Source organism: Drosophila teissieri, chromosome 4, assembly GCF_016746235.2.
Source record: "Drosophila teissieri strain GT53w chromosome 4, Prin_Dtei_1.1, whole genome shotgun sequence".
NCBI lineage: Eukaryota > Metazoa > Arthropoda > Insecta > Diptera > Drosophilidae > Drosophila > Drosophila teissieri.
The window spans coordinates 906,140-925,098 of record NC_053033.1 but is presented as its reverse complement, the minus strand read 5'-3'; the positions used below and the strand labels follow the sequence as shown (position 1 = coordinate 925,098).

General features: G+C 39.5%; 1 protein-coding gene across 27 annotated transcripts in view; it reads right to left on the bottom strand.

The window, feature by feature from the left end:
* Positions 1-1,363: 1,363 nt before the first annotated feature.
* Positions 1,364-18,959, bottom strand: part of LOC122622914 (twitchin) — a 52,370-nt gene continuing 34,774 nt past the window's right edge. For 25 of the 27 annotated variants that reach the window (XM_043801639.1, XM_043801626.1, XM_043801652.1 and 22 more), the window contains 11 exons: positions 18,314-18,595; positions 17,952-18,251; positions 8,423-17,893; positions 7,350-8,328; positions 6,949-7,290; positions 5,092-6,134; positions 4,354-4,410; positions 3,362-3,462; positions 3,171-3,309; positions 2,798-3,100; positions 1,364-2,541 (listed from right to left, as the gene is read on the bottom strand). In XM_043801639.1, coding sequence (XP_043657574.1) covers positions 1,907-2,541; positions 2,798-3,100; positions 3,171-3,309; positions 3,362-3,462; positions 4,354-4,410; positions 5,092-6,134; positions 6,949-7,290; positions 7,350-8,328; positions 8,423-17,893; positions 17,952-18,251; positions 18,314-18,595 — 13,652 coding nt within the window. In that variant the 3' untranslated portion in view covers positions 1,364-1,906. The remainder of the gene's footprint in view (positions 2,542-2,797; positions 3,101-3,170; positions 3,310-3,361; positions 3,463-4,353; positions 4,411-5,091; positions 6,135-6,948; positions 7,291-7,349; positions 8,329-8,422; positions 17,894-17,951; positions 18,252-18,313; positions 18,596-18,959) is intronic. The other 2 variants (XM_043801631.1, XM_043801655.1) reach the window with 1 other exon arrangement.

The following is an 18,959-nucleotide window of genomic DNA, read 5'->3' as shown; positions in this document are numbered from 1 at the left end:
CAAAAATAAAAATAAATTGGTTCACTGGGTAAAACCGATCGAAAACCTGTGAGGCGACATTAAACATTATGTGTCGAAGAACTCCCCAATTTCTAAAGCTCAGCTTTGGCAAGTTGTGCAGGATGCATGGGCGCAGATTCCCCGCAAGCGTTGCCAGGACTTGGTGAACTCAATGCCGCGCAGATGTAAGACACTGATGAGCAACAAAGTTTTAGATCCCAAATTAAAATATTAGTAAAAAAAATAGTTATTTTTAAGTCAGGTTGAATTGTGGTGGTATTTTGTGGTGTGTTCGGGGGCGGCGACACGCCCACTTTCTCATAATTCTCTTCCCATAATTGTAATTATTATTTATTTTTATTTATTGTGCTTTATATTCCCTTAAAATTTATTTTAGTCACTAAAGTCACTTATGATAAATATTATGATTTTTCAGAGTCTAGCATTTATGCGCTTTTCAACTGAATTTATTTTTTTTTAACAATTTTTGTCCTGGAATTTTTTACATTTAAATCTCATAATTGTAATGGTGTGTATAAGACTACCCAAAAAAAATCGTATCTTAAATAGTTCTCGAGATATTAATTTATGCCAACAAAACAGGTCAAATTCCCAATAGTGCCGTCGTACATGGCGTTCCACAGTAGCGACCCAAGAACCGAACAGCATAAACACTCCTTCGGACGACTCGCAGAGCAGGTCACGTTCAAAGAAGTACCTCCGCACCTTTAACCTGTTTGGGAAGACGCCTTCATTAGGACACTTAGTGGAAAATGTTTGGCTGTAGAGAGGGAGCGACCCAAAGTGCTCTTTTGGGTATGCCGTCAGGGTCATGGGCTTTGCCATCCTTAAGGGTCTTCAACAGCTCTAGGGTCATTGCTGACCGCAGTGAGGCCGTTAGGGTGGGCGTGGCAACATGAATAAACAAACTTGCGCTGTGTCTATGTCTCTGGAATCCGCATGCTTAATTTATGTTATAGTACCAGAGATATTGACGTTCATACGGACGGACATGGCTCATCGACTCGACTATTGATCCTAATTAGGATACTTTACATCGCCGGAAACGCTTCCTTCTACCTGTTACACACATTTCAATGAATCTAGTATACCCTTTTGCTATACGAGTAACGGGTATAAATATATAGTTTATCATATACTAAGTTGTCAAAGGTTTTAGAATTACCAGTTCATTTTTATAACAACCAGTCGTTTTTATAACATGCCAAAAAAAACCATTCGAAATTCATAAAAAATACGTTTATAAAATTGTTTAACCCTTTGCAACGCGTTCAATATAGTGTAAATTAAATGAAACCCAACTGAAAAAAATGTTAACACCAATAAATATTATATTTTAAAATTAGTATAATAAAAGTTTTACATTTATTTTTATGTCAAGTAGAGCCCGCGTGCCACATATTTGTCTTTATGTTTCGTAAGTTATACAGAATTCTGTTCGAGAAGTAGAAGTTTCAACTACTTGAATGGCTAATGCGGTTTGGATCTTATTGTTGAGGATGCCAGTAGTCACTCAAGTAGCGAAGCCCTCGTTATTTTCGATTGGTTCCTGTGAGTTCATCGTCATTTGTACAAATGAAGGTTTTCAATTACAATACATATTTTCTTAAATATTATTTTTTGATTAATAGTATTTCTACGTATTATGCGTGAAAAATGGCTTGCAAGTAAAAATCTAATATTCCAAAATTATGGACGATTTGGTTGAAATGCATAAACTTTACATATACTTATATACATAAACGCCTATGTATAGTATATTTGTTTGATGATGAATGCGACTTTTGATGAGCAGTCAAATTTTGGCATATGCTTAATATATGTGTATACAATATATGTGGTTCTATCTTTTGTTTAATAATGTAATTTGTCTATCCGAAGCAGCTTAGGACTCGGCTGTGTGAACGTTCATTGAAAACGCACATATACTTTCGCCCTTCCTGGATACCGCCTTAGCTTGGTATTGACCAACATCGTCCATATTACACTTAGCCACTGCAAATAAGTATCGGAGGTTATCTTTCGTAAAAGAGAAACGTGGAAGAGTTTCGTCAATGGGTTTGCCATCTTTCAGCCAAACCAAATTTAGGAGCTCAGAATCTATTTCGCATTCAAATGTGGTACTCTCTCCCTCAAGTACTGAAACTGACGTGGGAAACTTTACAAAGGCCGGATGCGTAGAATCGTCTCCTGGCACTGTTACATTTATTGTGCAGGTACTGAAGGATTCGCCTACATCATTGAAGGCCTCGCAAGTGTAGGTACCGCCATCTTCCGGAAATATCTCTGCAATTTGTAATCTATATATGTTGGCCTCGTTGGTGTATTGGAAATCCTTGCTCGGCTTTATCTCTTTGTTATTGTGTAGCCATACGACATCAAAATGTTGAGCTCCAATTATACGGCAAGCCAAAGTAACCGCATCGCCATCCCTAACAAACCTCGACTCCAAGTGACTAACTATTTTCGGCGCTTTGTCGCCGGCATTCACTTTTCGCTTGCTTAGGTTCTTATCCAGTGCTTAAAAAGAAAATTGATTTTTATTTATATGTTTAGAAAACAGAAAAATTAAGTAAAATAAACTTTTAGATAAAGATTACGAAATGTTACAAATTTAGGAATATCAACTTTACTGGCTTAAGCAAAATTGATATAAAACAAAAGTATTTATTTAATTAATTATTATAATACAAATACAAACGTTTAACTGTTTATTAACGCAGTTGCTTTAAACGGTAAGGACAAATAATATTTATAATCAGGAAAATCTACTTACGCTGTATTGTTAGTTTGCATTTAGTTTCGACGGCTCGAATAGAATTTGTGGCCGTACAAGTGATCACACCCTCGTCTTCAGGAAACACCTCATTGATAGTTAAAGTTGCAATGCCATTTTTATACCTCAAATCCATAATATCAGAAGATGATAGTGACTTTCCATTTTTCGCCCAAGAGATTTGAGGCTCTGGATCACCTTTTACATGGCAAGTTAGTATCAACTGTTCTCCATCACGAATTGTTAAATCGTGAAGGGGCTTCGTAAATTCCGGTTTGCACATTAATGAATCATCTGGGGGAACTAAGATGGCATATATATGAAAAAGAATTTTCGTATGGAGCATATGGATATATATTTAATAAATACGTACGTATAAGCTCTTTGGTAGCACTTCGTGACCTTGACGGGCTTCCGGGGGCCTGTAAAGTATTTGATGCATACTTCTTCTTGTTTATAATGCTATTCTGCGAGCTTGAAGAGTTTGAGTTGGACACAATTGCTTTGTCAGCCTATAACAAAATAATAAATATAAAAAGATCAAAAGATTCTTTTATTACTTACCTGCGACTCAGATGTGCTATTGACTGAAGATGATGTGAATTGCCGTGATGTTACTATTGGGAGGGGAGCTGGCTTAATTGGCTGCTCTATGTATTTCCTATCTGTTTAGTTAGACAATGCATTCCAAAATAAAAATGTTTAATAAAATTTACTGTAACTGCAGTTCGTATGGTTTTAAAAAACTGGGTGTTAATATTTTGTTTTAAATCGAGCTCACTTATATAGTTTCATATAACGCCTACTCCTTACTACGACAATTTACAATCGATTTACTACGATTTTAACAAAAGTCTAAATAATATTGACCCTAATAGAATATATGAGTACCTATGATAAATGTATAATATAAATTTATTACAAAAATAGCAGCAAGTCCCAATTTAAAATCGTGGTCAAAGTAAAGAACTCGTTTGCGTGTCGTTTAATGAAATAGGTATTTTATCTGTCTTTATGAATATCATGCTCTATTCATTAGTACCAATACTTCATTTATCTGATTAAAATGTGTTACAAAATGAGACCTTTTTTAAATTATATTGATGGGACAAAAAATATGCTTTATTATTATGCATTATTGGCCAAAAATAAGTATAAGTGGGCATATGTGACATTTCAAAACTCAAATATGCATACAAAGTCTTACGCACGAAACTGTATGTACATATGTATATATGTTATGTTATTATACATTTGAAAGCTTAAATTTGTAAACGTATTTGGATTTAGTGCATCGTAATAAATGACATTTTTTTTGGAAACCACCAATGCTACTCTTCTATATTTCACAGTATAATTAAGCTATAATAGGTGTAGCTGTAAAAATCTGCGCAAAAAAAGGACAATTATAACGGTTAAACATTTTTGCCGTCGAATCTATTAAACCTTCTCGTTCTTTTTAACGTTTAATGGAGTAAAATTTTAAGTAGGTATACGAGCATGCTGACGGTAAATATGTATTTCTAGTTTGGATTTATTTTATTATTATCATTTACCTCCTGAGTAAAGAAAATTGTGGGCGAGTTGAGCCTGCTCAGGCGTAACCCATTCTCCTGGGAAAAATTTAATTTAAAAATGTATTATAGCAAAGAGTAAGAACACATATATGTAGATTACTTAAACGTTCTCAGTACATTAAAGATTACACATCTGTCTATAATATAGAATTTAATATTAATCTTAAATTTAAATCTTAAGTTAATTTCAGTTTTTTATCAAAATGTATTATGATCTTATATTCCTAATTAATATTTAATCCTAAAACGTAAGGCACCACTCAACAATTTTTCTTTCTAAATTCAAACGATTGATAAAAATATCTCATTCAGCTAGGCATTATACAAAAGTGTATTTAATGTCATTTCTTTGTATGTCGGAAAAAAAATGGAAATTGGGCCTCTCTACCAGAAAAGTATTATAAGAAAAAATTCTGAAGATAAGTAATTTACTAACTACTAAAATTTCGTCTAGTAGGCATTATACAAAAGAGTCATTAATGCCATTTGGTTATATATCGGAAAAAAGAAATAAAAATTAAGCCCCTCTGCCAGTAAAGCATTGTAAGAAAAACTCTGAAGACATGTAATTTACTAAATACTATGATATAAATAATTTCCATAACAATAAATTAATAATTTATTTAAATATTTAAAAAAAAAAATGTAGATCCTTTTACTTAGCCTATGTTTTCCTGCATTGTTTTACAACTTACAAAATAAACGTTTTTAGTTTACCTTCAACAATCACAACACAATCTGTTTCGTCTGTTCCGTGACAGTTTGTTGCCTTACAACTGTATTTTCCTGAATCGGATGGCTTGCAGTCAATTATTTCCATGGTGACCACTCCATCAGAGTGAGTCATAGCATACTCGTATTTGCTAAGCTCTCGGCCGTCCTTGTACCACTTTACATTAGGTACTGGCTTGCCACTTAAGCAACACAGAAGTTTGCATGTATCGCGAGCCTGCATGACGCGGGGCCGCAAAAGGAATGTGAAACTGGGTGCCGTCTCGGACTGTTCCTGCCAGAAAGTGTACGGCAAGGGTTCACGTCTGCGCACCGGAGTTGATTCCGTTCGGTACCTTGGCTGTTCTTTTGGTAAGGGTTGAACATTTAGGAAGACGACTTCTTCTCTGGAGCCATAGTGATTTTCTGCTCGAATAATATATTCTCCTCGATCGTCCAACTTAACTCGGTTAATGATGAAGTAGTAATCATCTCCAACGTATCGTTTCATAAACTTGACACTCTGTCGCAACTCAATATTATTATGTGACCAAGTGAGGGTAGGGGTAGCTATTGCAATGCATCTGCAGTAGAACTTTACGCTTTGTCCCTCATAGCAAAATTGTGAAGATGGTCGAATTACAAAACGTGGCGCTGCTTGACGCCGATCAAAAACAGCATCATGAATCTTGTATTTCTCCATTAGCAACTTTCTTAGAGATGAGTATTCAGACAGACGGCCAATCGGCAACAGGTACCTCTCAAAGTCTTCATATTTCCTTCTTAGTTTTTCTCGATACGCCAGATAACGATCACGATTGATTATCTGTTTCATAGCACAATGTTCTCCCGTCAGCCAAGGATGCAGAAGACATTCGTGAGCAGTCATACGCTTTTCCTTGTTTCTAACAAGCAATTTTTTAATAAAGTCCTTAGCTTCTTCAGATATGTACTTAAAGGATTCGAAATCGAAATCCCAATCGCAGGCCTTTACGTTCTTGAGAGTTTGAACATCATTATCACCAGCAAAGGGTGATAATCCGCTTAACCTAAAACAACAGAGACATTATTATATTTTACTAATCTTGGTCGAGCCTGCGAAGGGTAAAAATAACTATGGATCTAAGACTGGTTAAAGCTAACTCAGCTTTTTATAGATTTCTAATAGTTCAAGCTACACAGCTTTTAGCGTTATGATCCTAGTGGGCTGTGAAACCAACTTGCGCTGCGTAGGCGTCACTAGTATGTTCTAGGTCTTATAGTTCACGAAGTCTCGGCGTTCATACGTGCTGAGAGACAGACGGACATGACCCAAGCGACTCTTTCTTTTACCTGTTAGGAATTTTTAAACGAATCTGGAATTCTCTTTACTTTACGAGGGACAACTATTGCAAATAGCTTAAAAAATGAGAGAGTGGATTGCGTAAAAATGCGTAAAATTGGGTAATACTAATCAAGAATATATATTTTATATGGTCGCAAATGTCTGAAACTTCTGACTGAAACCTATATACTTTTTGGCGGGTATTTACATTGTACCAAGATTAAGATTAAACAAGCAACTTTTCCTTGGACGGCAAGCAACTTGGACGGCAATGTCTATATCGGTTTGGGTAACACTAATAAAGAATACATATTTTATATAGTCGCAAATGTCTCCATTAGTGCTTTAGATTTCTGGCTAAAATCTATATATCTTCTGCCGAATAAATACTATATGTACTTAGATTAAATTTAAATAACAAACTTTTAGATAATTCCAATAGCTTACTGTTTTGGGCACACCTGTCAGGACATATAAGCTTTGAGTGTATTGTTTTATGTAAAAAAATTGAAAAAATTACAAAAGATATAGAACCTTACAGAACATAGGATAGTACTCCAGCAGCCCACATATCAGTGTAGAAGCCGACTGGCTCCCTGTTAACGATCTCCGGTGCTGCGAACTCAGCCGTTCCTGTTGTAATTTTAACAACTTCATTTGGATCAAGGCGCGTTGCTAGTCCAAAGTCGATAAGTTTAACATTTGTGCTTGAACGAGTTTGGCACATTATATTCTCTGGTTTTATGTCCAAGTGGATAATATTTTGTTCGTGCATATGTCTAATGCCCTCGCAAATTTGCCTCATATAGTTTATAACTTCAGCTTCCGTCATTACATAACCTTCAGCAGTAATGCGTTCAAATAATTCTCCTCCGGATAAGCTAAAATAAGATAATAATAATAATAATAATAATATAAGTATATTTTGGGTGTTTCTTACAATTCCAGTATTAGGATCATTTCATCATCGTCTTCGAAAGCATCGTGCAAGTTGATAAGCTTCTGATGGTGCAATTGATTCATTATATCTATTTCTCGACGTATCAAGTCTTTCTCAACTGAATGCGATACTGGAATAAACTTGGCAGCAAAAATATTTCCAGTGCTTCTCTCGCGACAGCGATGTACTACTCCAAATGCACCTGTTCCGATTTCCTCAAGGATATCATACCTATCATATACACTTTGCTGAGATATTTCCACGGGTTGCGGAACGAACTTGGAATAAATGTCAAACACATATGAATCGTAATCTTTAACTGGTCCATCTGCTTTTCCACGTAGTTTCCGCCCATTTGCATCAATTTCCCACTTACGTTCAATCGGTTTCTTTCTAATAGACTCCTTAGTCTTGATCAGAGTGCTAGTATCGGAAGAGTCAGACCGCCCATATACATTATCAGCAAATATGCGGAAATCGTACTCTTTTCCTGGAGTCAAGCCGCTGACTGCCATAGACGTAAACCTCGTATTTCCGACGCGTATCCACGAAGATAATGGGTGCTCCCGACGCTCTACGTAGTAATTCGTTATGTCGCTGCCACCGTCCCATATAGGAGATTTCCAACTAAGAGACAACGAATCTGTGCCAATACTTTCAATTAAGGGGAATCGTGGAGGATCTGGACGATCACTAATTTGCACTTGTATTATAGCTGTATCCGAACCAAGTTCGTTTTCTGCTGTAATCCTATAAGGTCCCGAGTCCAAGTGCGATCCATCGCGAATGATAAGAACAGCATGTCGTTCCTTAACTTCCACAGTGTAGTGACCACCGGATTCAATATTTTCACCGTCCCTAACCCAATGTATACGTGGTTTTGGGAAACCAGTGAAGGGAATTTTGATTACAACATTTTCACCCTTATCGAAGTAAGCAGTATCTCTAAATCTTGGTGGGACGTTTAATTTTGGAGCAGCTAAAAAGTTTAAAAATATTCAAAAGATTTTGTATACCAAAAACGCACATATAAATATATATGTATATATATTTATATATATATATATACTTACTCATAATAGCCAATGCGGCGCGTGTTGATTTTGCTCCAGCCTTGTTTACAGCGCGACAAACATATTCATCAGCGTCTTCGCCAAATATGTCGTTGATATTTAGGAAATGATTGTCACCTTCTGAGTACATGTGATATCGTGCCCCATTACTGATTTCGCGAGCTCCTTTATACCAAGTTATGGTTGGTTTAGGAACGCCACTTATTGTGCATGTGAATTGGGCGTTGTGATTTTGAATGCAATTGGCATCGCGTAGCGGTTTCACAATCAATGGAGGAGAAGCCGCCTGTGGATCTATTATCTTGACTGCTTGGGAAGCGGTTGATTCTTTCGAGAGACCTGCTACATTTTGAGCAAAGATACGGAACTCGTACTGCCGACCTTCAATCAGATTGAGACAGTTTATTTGATTGGCAGCACAGATAGTAGTGTTTACACGCTGCCAGGTGTTGCTGCCTACTTCACGCTTATCGATCCAATAGCCTTGAATGTGAGCACCGCCATCCGATTCCGGCTTACTCCATTCCAAATGCACAAAGTCGCCTCCGATTTCAGTAATTTGAGGAATGCCAGGCGGCGATGGTGGGTCAATTGGGTCTTTGGCTCGAAGTGGATTTAACCCCTCTAGTGGTGGACCCATTCCGTTCTCATTTACAGCCATCACTCGGAAAATGTATTCTTGGTTCTCAATAAGCCCTTGTACATTGAAGGCTGTATCTTTGCAGGTACTAGAAACAGTTATCCAGTGAGGTGATGACACATCTTTCCTCTCGACCACGTAGTGAGTAACTTTAAGACCACCATCGTAGGAAGGCGGACGCCAGCTTAATGTACAGGAGTTTTTGTTAATGTAAGAGGTACCCAAGGGTCCGGTTGGAGCTGAAGGCATGCCGGTGATGTGTACATTAAACTGCCCTGTGGCACTACCAGAATCATTGGTGAATTCAATTTGATATGTGCCAGCATCGCTTTTTACAATGTTACGAATGCAAATCGCTACGTAATCGTCAAATATGTTTACCTTAACATGCGTATCATCATTAATATCAGATATGACTTCATTGTTTTTCTTTAATATCACAGTTAGTGGCTGGTCGCCAGAGTAGAAAATCTTGATCTTTGAATTGTCTCCTTCGGGTAAGTTAAGTTCATGGGGGCATCTGTTAATGATAGGTGGTGAGCCAATTTTTAGATAACCTGATGTGTTAACGAATCCGAGAGAATTCATTGCCTCACATGTGTAGTCACCATCGTCTCCAGTTTGAACATTAGATATATGCAGTCGGAAGAGCCCATCCTTACTGTCGCATGTAATTCTGCCCCCCCCCAATTGAATTTCTTTTCCATTGCGAAGCCACCTTGCGGTTGGACTTGGTTTACCTGAGGCAGCGCATTGTAAAGTATAATCTTTGCCAAAGGGTGCTACCCTGTCTTGTAGTCGCGTAATCCAATCAGGTTTCTCACCACCAAGTACCTCGCAAACCTTGATTGGCATGGTACATAAACTAGGTTCTGAGCGTCCAGCGGAATTGACAGCATATATGCGGAATTCGTAATCACCCATCTCGATGAGGTTCATAACCGTGTATTCTGTATCCAAAACATTGTAATCATTACACTTTACCCATACGGCTCCACCGATGTCTCTTCGTTCAATAATGTAGCCAGTAATGCGAGATCCACCATCTGTTGAAGGTTTCTCCCACTTTAAGTCGATATAGTTTTTGCCAACCTTGGTTACTTGTGGGGCTCCAGGAGGTGAGGGTACACTGAATTTTCCTTTCAGCTTAAATCTAAGTGATGGTGAAGATGGTTTACTTACGCCTGCAGCGTTCTTAGCCTTTATACGGAATTCGTATTCACTGCCATTGATTAAGTTGTAAAGTTGATACTTAGTGTCCTTTATAAGGTAGTCATACGCATTCCAAGTCGAATCGTTTAAAATATCCCGATATTCAATTTGATAGCCTTGTATGCGGGACCCTCCATCACTTACTGGTCGAGTCCAAGACAAAGTGACATTTCCAGAGTCCCAGTCAATAACCTTTGGCTGACCAGGCTCATCCGGGACTGTAAATTGATGTTTGGCAACAATGGGTTCGATTATATCCAATGGATCAGATAAACCGTATTGGTTTTCTGCTCTTACACGGAAGTTATATTTGCATTGAGGTTCCAAGCCCATGACATCGTAGTGAGTGTTACGAACAAAACTGCAGATCTTAACCCATGAACCACTATTGTCCAATTTTTCAACGACATAATTTGTAATAGGTGAACCACCATCATCCAATGGAGTCTTCCAGGCCAGGGTGCAAGTGTCGGGGGTAATGTCGTATGCATTCAATGGACCCTGAGGTGGTAATGGCCTATCTACCACTGTGACGTGACATGATGCAGTATCTGAACCCTTGTTATTGGTAAGTGTTATGGTGTACGATCCAGTCTCACCTCGTTTAGCTGATTTATTGTAATAAACTGAATTATAATCATTAGAATCAAATTTAATACGCTCATCGGGAATTACTTCTACACCATTTACAGTCCATAAGGAAGTTGGCCGAGGATTGGCGTGATAAGGTACTGTTATACGGAATTCATCTCCTGCAATAACTGTCATATCCCGAATGGACAAATCTGAAGTAATCTTTGGCGCATGTGGTTGTCGGCGACAGAAGATGAAGTCGCTGGAACCGCTATAGGCCGATTGTCCGGCTGCATTTACTGCGGCTACCCTAAACTCGTATTCAGCATTTTCAATAAGATTTGGAATTTTACAAGATAGGTCTGGACAAACAGCATGAACTGCCTTGGTCCATTTGTCATCACTCAATAAGCGTTTTTCAATAATATAGCCGGTTATGGGAGAACCACCATCGTGTTTCGGTTTCGTCCACGCTATAGTTATACTATCTTCTGTAGAGTCTATACCATGAGGAATACCGGGAGTATTGGGGACATTGAAGGGATGTCTTGCAACTATAGGCTCAGATGTATTGGCCGGGTCGGATTGACCATATTTATTTTCCGCTATCACGCGGAAATCATATTCTTTATTTATCGCAAGGTTTCGAATTCTAACAAACGGAACTGTGCAATAGCTGCTGACCTTAGACCATGAGGACGAACGAGCTTCTTTCTTTTCAATAATATAATTTTGTATAGCAGAGCCACCGTCATCGTTTGGTGGATTCCAATACAATGTTAGAGAATCTCCAGAAAACTCATCAGCACGTATGCGTGTTGGTGGAGATGGTCTATCCAAAACTCTAACATTAATGGTAGCCGTATCGAATCCTGATGAATTCTTTAATTGGAGCCGATATTGACCTGAATCGTCGCGTTTCGAGTTTTTCACCACAACAGATGCTGCATCATCAGTCAAATGTTGGTGCACACGATTATTGTCATCCAGCATATTGTCATTGGAATACCAAAATGCGTTGGGCTTGGGGAAAGCTAGGAAGGGTACGTGAATGCTAAAATCATCACCAGCTCTACACACAATATCTCGGACCTTTCCGAGTTCCATGCAAGGCTTGTTCGGTTGCTCCTCAATTGTGATGGGTTGCGATGGCTTAGATGGCTCTGATCGACCAACTTCATTTTCAGCGATAACACGGAATGAATACTCTTCTCCTTCCTTAAGGCTTGGCACTGTGTATACATTGGAATTAATAGGTATGTCGTTAACAATGGTCCAATTCTTCTCGTTTTTGGGACGCATTTCGATATAATACCCTTTTATTCTGGATTTACCATCGGTGCGAGGGGGGCGCCAAGATAATGTAACACTATTCCTGGAAATACGATCTGGTTTTGGTGGCTCCGGCGGATCTGGACGATAGCGCTGATGCTCAGCAGTCATTGGATCGGAGGGCTTTGACGGGTGACCAGGCCCGGCCTCATTTACTGCGAGCACTCGGAACTCATAACGAGCTCCGTCCCGAAGATTGGGTACTGTATAGGATGTATTAGGTGTAGGGTAATTGTTGCACTTAATCCACTCACCCCCGCGTTCGCGTCGTTCTATAATGTACCCCGTAATAGGCTTACCACCGCAATCGTCTGGTGGATGCCACTCCAAACTTGCTGAGTTTGGTGTATATGTAGTAATGGCTGGCTGAGATGGTGCTCCGGGTGGGTCGAAAGGCGACTTAGCCAACACCGGCTTACCTTCGAGAGCTTCGGAAGCTCCGTAGATATTTTCAGCCCTTACACGGAAAACATATTTCTTGCCCTCTACTAGACCCTTCACTGTAAAATTGGTCTTGGGGCAAGTGCCTGGCACTGACCTCCAATCATCTACACCAAACTCAGTGAACTCAATTATGTATCCCGTTATGTCGCTGCCACCATCGTCCTTGGGCGAATACCAATGCAACGAAATGTGATCTGGGGCTATCTCCGTATAACTCAAAGGTCCTTCAGGGGGTGATGGCTTGTCTACAACAATAACTTCAATGTCAGCTGTATCATTACCAAACTCATTAGCAGCGGTAACAATGTATTTTCCAGAATCCCGTCTGCTTGAATCATCAATTCGAAATAGAGTACGTTCCGAGTTAGTCTCGTAAGATACGCGTTTACCTTCTTGTAGCTTGAGATCACCTCGCTTCCATTCAATAGTCGGAGTAGGTGCCCCAGATATGGGGATATTCACTTTAACCGGCTCACCTGCACGTACTTTAACACGTTTTCCTATCAACCCATCAAAATAAAATCTTGGCTTTTCACGCAATGGTCGAGCATCGAAAGTGGCCGAAGGTTCGGAAGTTTTACCATTACCCGCAGCGTTAACCGCCGATATTCTGTATTGATATTGATGGTTCGGTGTTACTCTATCATCTTGATATTCAGTAGTAGGTACTGGTTGTCCATTTATTTTTATCCATCGGCCAGTATTGACGTCGCGACGTTCAACGTCGTAACCGATAATTGGGGATCCTCCATTACTAATTGGTTGCTTCCATTTAATTGAAATATGATTCTTATCGCTGTCAATTAGTTCTGGCTTTCCAGGAGCTCCCGGCACTGTGTATTGATTTTTGGCAATCACCGGTTGGTCGGTAGTAAGTGGATCGGAACGTCCTTGAAGGTTTTCGGCCATAACTCTAAACTCGTACATGGTTCCTTCCAGAAGTCTGGGCACCAGGGCATGGTTGTATTTTGCACTAACATAATTTACTGCTGGAACCCACCCACCGCCATGGGAAAGATCACGTTTTTCTATAATATAAGATGATATTTCAGATCCTCCATTATCTTTTGGTGGTTTCCATGATATAGTCACAGAGTTCGCAGTAATTTCTTCATATTCCATTGGACCTTCTGGCGGCCCCGGCCGGTCAAGTACTACAAGTTCGAAGCTGCCTTCATCGATTCCAGAACTATTACGCAGTAATAGGTGGTAGACTCCGGAGTCAGACCTTTTACAGTTAACAGTATGTACTACGGTGTGGTGACCAATTGATGTAATTGTCGATCGGTCATTCGACATTAGGGGATTGTTATTAAGTGTCCATGTCGCTTCTGGTGCTGGCTCACCAATAAAATGTATATCTGTGTGAAATATGAGCCCACATTTAATACGAATTTCGTTGAGTGGAGTTATTATTTTTGGTGGAAGGTAGCGCGGCTTTGCCATAATCATGTCAGATGGCTCTGAAGGTTCAGATTGACCTGCTTGATTAACAGCAATAACTCTAAATTCATACTCTTGACCCTCGGTTAAGTCTGGAACTGTGGCTATGTTCTTATTTGATGGAACATGTAGTACATTAGTCCAGTAAGGACTACCCTTTTCCTTTTTCTGTATGATGTATTCACTAATCGGAGCTCCACCGTCGCTTTTTGGGACAGCCCATTGCAAGTCTATATGGTCACGATCCCAATCAGTAATATTTGGTTTTCCAGGCGCATCAGGCTCGTCAAACTCGTTTTTAGCAATTATACTATTTGCTGCTTCTAAGGGATCGGATTCCCCAATTGCATTGACTGCTTTAACACGGAACATATACTCCTTGCGGTGGACAAGGCGAGTGATATCATGAACTATATGTGTGCTCATACCAGCATCGGACCAAGTGCTTCGAGATAAGTCCATTTTCTCTATAATATAATGCAATATAGGCGAACCACCGTCATCATCCGGAACATTCCAGGCTAAGTGGCATCCATCTCTTGTTATCTTTGTTATATCCAGAGGTCCTTGTGGAGGCGATGGTCGATCCAATACCGTTGCATGTGCTGATGCATCAAATGATCCATGCTCATTCTTCAATATTAAAGTATAACGACCTTCGTCGCTTCTAAGTGAGGATAAAATTTCAAAGGTTAATTCGTTTTGGAAAAGACCACACTCGCCTCGTGAATTTGAACCTATTTCTTTTCCATTATATAGCCATGTTATGGATGGTTTCGGAGACGCTTCAATTGGTAATGTCCAACCTAAACGCTTTCCAGCATGGACTGTTATATCGTTTAACAGTGACTTGTCAAAGAATGGAGCAAGGAAACGTGGCTTGCATATAATGGTGCTAGACGGATCAGATGGATCGCTAGGACCTCCTCGGTTAACGGCAATGACCCGGAACTCGTATTCTCCACCATATGTAAGTTCCGGTACATGGGCCTTGCAATCATCACCTGGCACAACAGCAGCCCGTTCCCATTGACCAAACTTTGGTCTTTTTTCTATAATATATGAAGAAATGGGTGCTCCGCCATCTTTCTTTGGAGCGGCCCACTCCAAATCTACAAAATTTGTACCCCAATCTGTAGCTTGCGGTTGTCCAGGTTTATCTGGGTGTGAATAGGGATCTTTTGCTGTTATAGGCTGAGAAGTTGTGAGCGGTTGTGATTGTCCTTGCTTATTGACAGCTCTTACCCTAAAACTGTAATCATGGTTTTCAATTAGATTATCCGCTCTGATTTCGGTATCAGTACAATCACCAACGGGCACCCAGCGCATGGCTTCATTATCCATTTTTTCCACAACATAATGAGTAATCTCTGAGCCACCATCATCCTTGGGAGGCCGCCATCGAAGTACTATAACGTTTTTGCTAACATCACCATTACGTAATGGGCCTTCTGGCACACTGGGAGCATCCAGGACTGTAACTTTTACAGTGTGCCTATCTGTACCGTTTACGTTACGGGCTGTTAAAGTATAGTCGCCTGTGTCGGATCGCTTCGAATCAAGTATTCTTATTTTAGAGCGGTCATAGAAATTTGAAATTTTTACTCGATCGGTGTTTATGATCATATTGCATTCGTGAGTCCAATCTTTGCTTGGTAAAGGCTCCCCAGTTACTGGTACATCAAATTCAAATACATTTCCAGCTTTAATTTTTATATCTGTCATGTAGTTTCGATCTATTTTTGGAGGTGTGTTCTTGGGACGAGCTATATGTGTTTCAGTTGCATCACTGGGTAAGCCTGGACCAGCTTTATTTACTGCTCTGACGCGGAATTCATATTTAAAGCCTTCAACCAAGTCAGGAACGTGAGCATTGGTGATGTCATCACTGATCTCAACGCATTTTTCCCAATCAGGGGAGAATTTGTCGCGTTTCTCAACTATATACCCCGTTATGGGAGATCCACCATCAGCCTCTGGTCTGGTCCATTCAAGATCAACAAATTCTTTGTCAAAGTCTTTTATGGTTGGAGTACCCGGCTTTGTAGGTTCATTGAATGGATTTTTGGCCATGATGGCTTGTGATGTTGTAAGTGGTTCTGATGTTCCCTGACGATTTTTGGCACGTACTCGGAATTTGTACTTATGACCAGGGGTAAGGCCCTTTACCTTAAGTGCGGTGGCTGGCCCGTCAGTCTCCCCAGCAGGTATCCAACGTCCTGTTGTTTCATCTAATTTTTCAACGACATAGTTATCTATTGGTTGTCCCCCATCGTCGTCTGGGGGATTCCAGTTCAAAGTACAAGATTCGGCATTTATTTCATCAACCTTAAGCGGCCCGTTTGGCGGTGCAGGTTTGTCAATGACAGTTACCTTAACATCTGCACTGTCTTCTCCGTTTACGTTTTCTGCAAACACTGTATATATACCGGTGTCAGATCTGGTTGCACCATTTACTTTTAGTTTAGTATTGTAGTCAACATTAGTTACCTTAACGTTGTCCTTTGAATAAACTTCTTTTTTCTTGAGCAGCCATTTCGTCTTAGGCGCTGGCTCCCCAGATACCTTGCAATCGAATGTAAAAGACTGTCCAGCTTTAATACGCACTTCTATCAGGTTAGATCTATCTATAACAGGTGGTTTGTTGCGAGCCTTGGCAATTATAGGTGGAGTAGCATCAGATGGCTCTCCAGTCCCAGCTGCGTTGACCGCGGAAACTCGGAACTCGTAGGCTTGGCCCTCGACAAGATCTGGAACGGTCGCTTTGCAATGATCTGCAGGAACGTCAATGGTCCGCTCCCACTTTCCATATTTATCCCTTTTTTCAATAATATAGCCAGAAATTGGTGATCCGCCATCAGTTAGGGGGGGGGTCCACGCTAAGTCCACATGGTCCTTATCCCAATCAGTTGCTTTAAGGTTCTCGGGCTTACCAGGTTCATCGAATGGATTTTTTGCAACTATAGATTCATCACCTATCAAGGGCTGTGATTCACCTTCAGCATTTACAGCAGATACTCGGAACCTATATTCATTTCCAGGAGTAAGACCTGTAATATCCACTTGGGGTTCGGTTGATCGACAAGATGGAATCCAGCACCCAGTTTCAGGGTCTAATTTGTCAATTTGGAAATACTCAATTGGCGTTCCTCCATCATCACTTGGACGCTTCCATTTAAGGTGGCAACCCTCCTTGTGCACATCGGATATTTGAAGTGGTCCGTTAGGAGGTGAGGGCTTATCTGTGATAACCACGTTTACAAGCACGCTGTCTTTTCCAGAACTGTTAGTAGCTGAGACCAAATATTCTCCAGAATCATTTCGCTGCGTAGGTCTAATAACTAATTTTGTATAGTAGTCAGGAGTTTCGATTGTAACATTTTTTCCTGATTGCAGATGGTAATTGGAATATTTCCACTCTACTTTTGGAGCTGGCTCGCCTGTTATATTTGCATCTAATTTAAGAGCGGTTCCGGACGACAGAGTAATATCACGAAGATTTCTACGGTCTATCTTGGGGGCAAGATAACGCGGCTTAGCTGTAAAGATTTTGCTTGGATCCGAAGGCTCCGATTGGCCACCCTTATTCAAGGCAACTACTCGGAACTGGTATTCATTTCCTTCGATAAGGCCTGGAACCGTTGCAATTGGAGTTGGAGAATTGGTTTCCAAAGCCTTTTCCCAAAGAGGGCTATATTTGTCTTTTACCTCAACTATATAGCCTTGTATCGGCGATCCACCATCACTTGCTGGTTCTGGCCAAGCAAGTTCTACCTTATTTGCAGTCCAATCGGTAGGTTCTGGAATGCCAGGCTTCGATGGAACGGCTAAGCAAATGTAATGATATCTTATAAAGTTTTATATTTCTATAATTTTTTAACTTACTAAATGGATCCTTGGCAATTATTGAACCCAAAGTTTCCAGTGGTTCCGATTCCCCTTCCTTGTTTACAGCTTTTACCCGGAACTTGTAATCATGACCTGGGACCAAGCCATCTACGTTGTACTCAGGTACGTCGGACCTGCCAACAGGCAACCAAATACCCGTATCTGGGTCGAATTTCTCAACCAAATAGCAGTCAATTGGTTCACCTCCATCGTCCTTGGGTTTTTTCCATTTCAGCTTACAACCATCCTTGTGTACTTCTGATACTTCTAATGGACCTTCAGGTCTGCAGGGTTTCGCTAATTAATAAAAGGGAAAAGTTAACTTGTTTTCCTAGATAATAATTTAATTGTTAACTTACTTATAATATTTATTTGAAACTCGACTTGATCCTGGCCGTAAAAGTTATGCGCTGAGATTTTGTAGAGTCCAGTATCTTTCCGTTCGGGGTTGTTATTTATGTATTTAGTGTTATACGGAATATTCTCTATATGACTAAATGATGTTGCTTGAACAGACTTGTTGTTTTGATACCAAGTAACATCTGGTGGGGGCTCTCCACTGATATTGATGTCTAAGAATATTAGCTCTCCAGACTTAAAGTTATAGGTACGAATATTTTTTCGGTCAATTTTGGGGGCCACTGTATTATTATAAAATTATGAATTAAAAAAATTAATAACATTAAATGACTTATATATATTATATATATTATATATTATATATATATTATATATATATATTATATATTATATATATTATATATATCATTATATGTATATGTGTCTATATTTTATTTATTCCACATGCAATGTATTTTTGCATTTTAGCCATTTATGAGTTTACCGATTTTTATAAGTTTAATTAAATCTTAAAAGTATCAAAAATGTTCCCAAGCTAAAATATTACATGTAATTTTATTTCTATGATAGCTGGGGATATAGTCGATCTGATTTATACTGACATATGTATGTACAATTGGGAAAACAAAATAACGTTGCATGCAG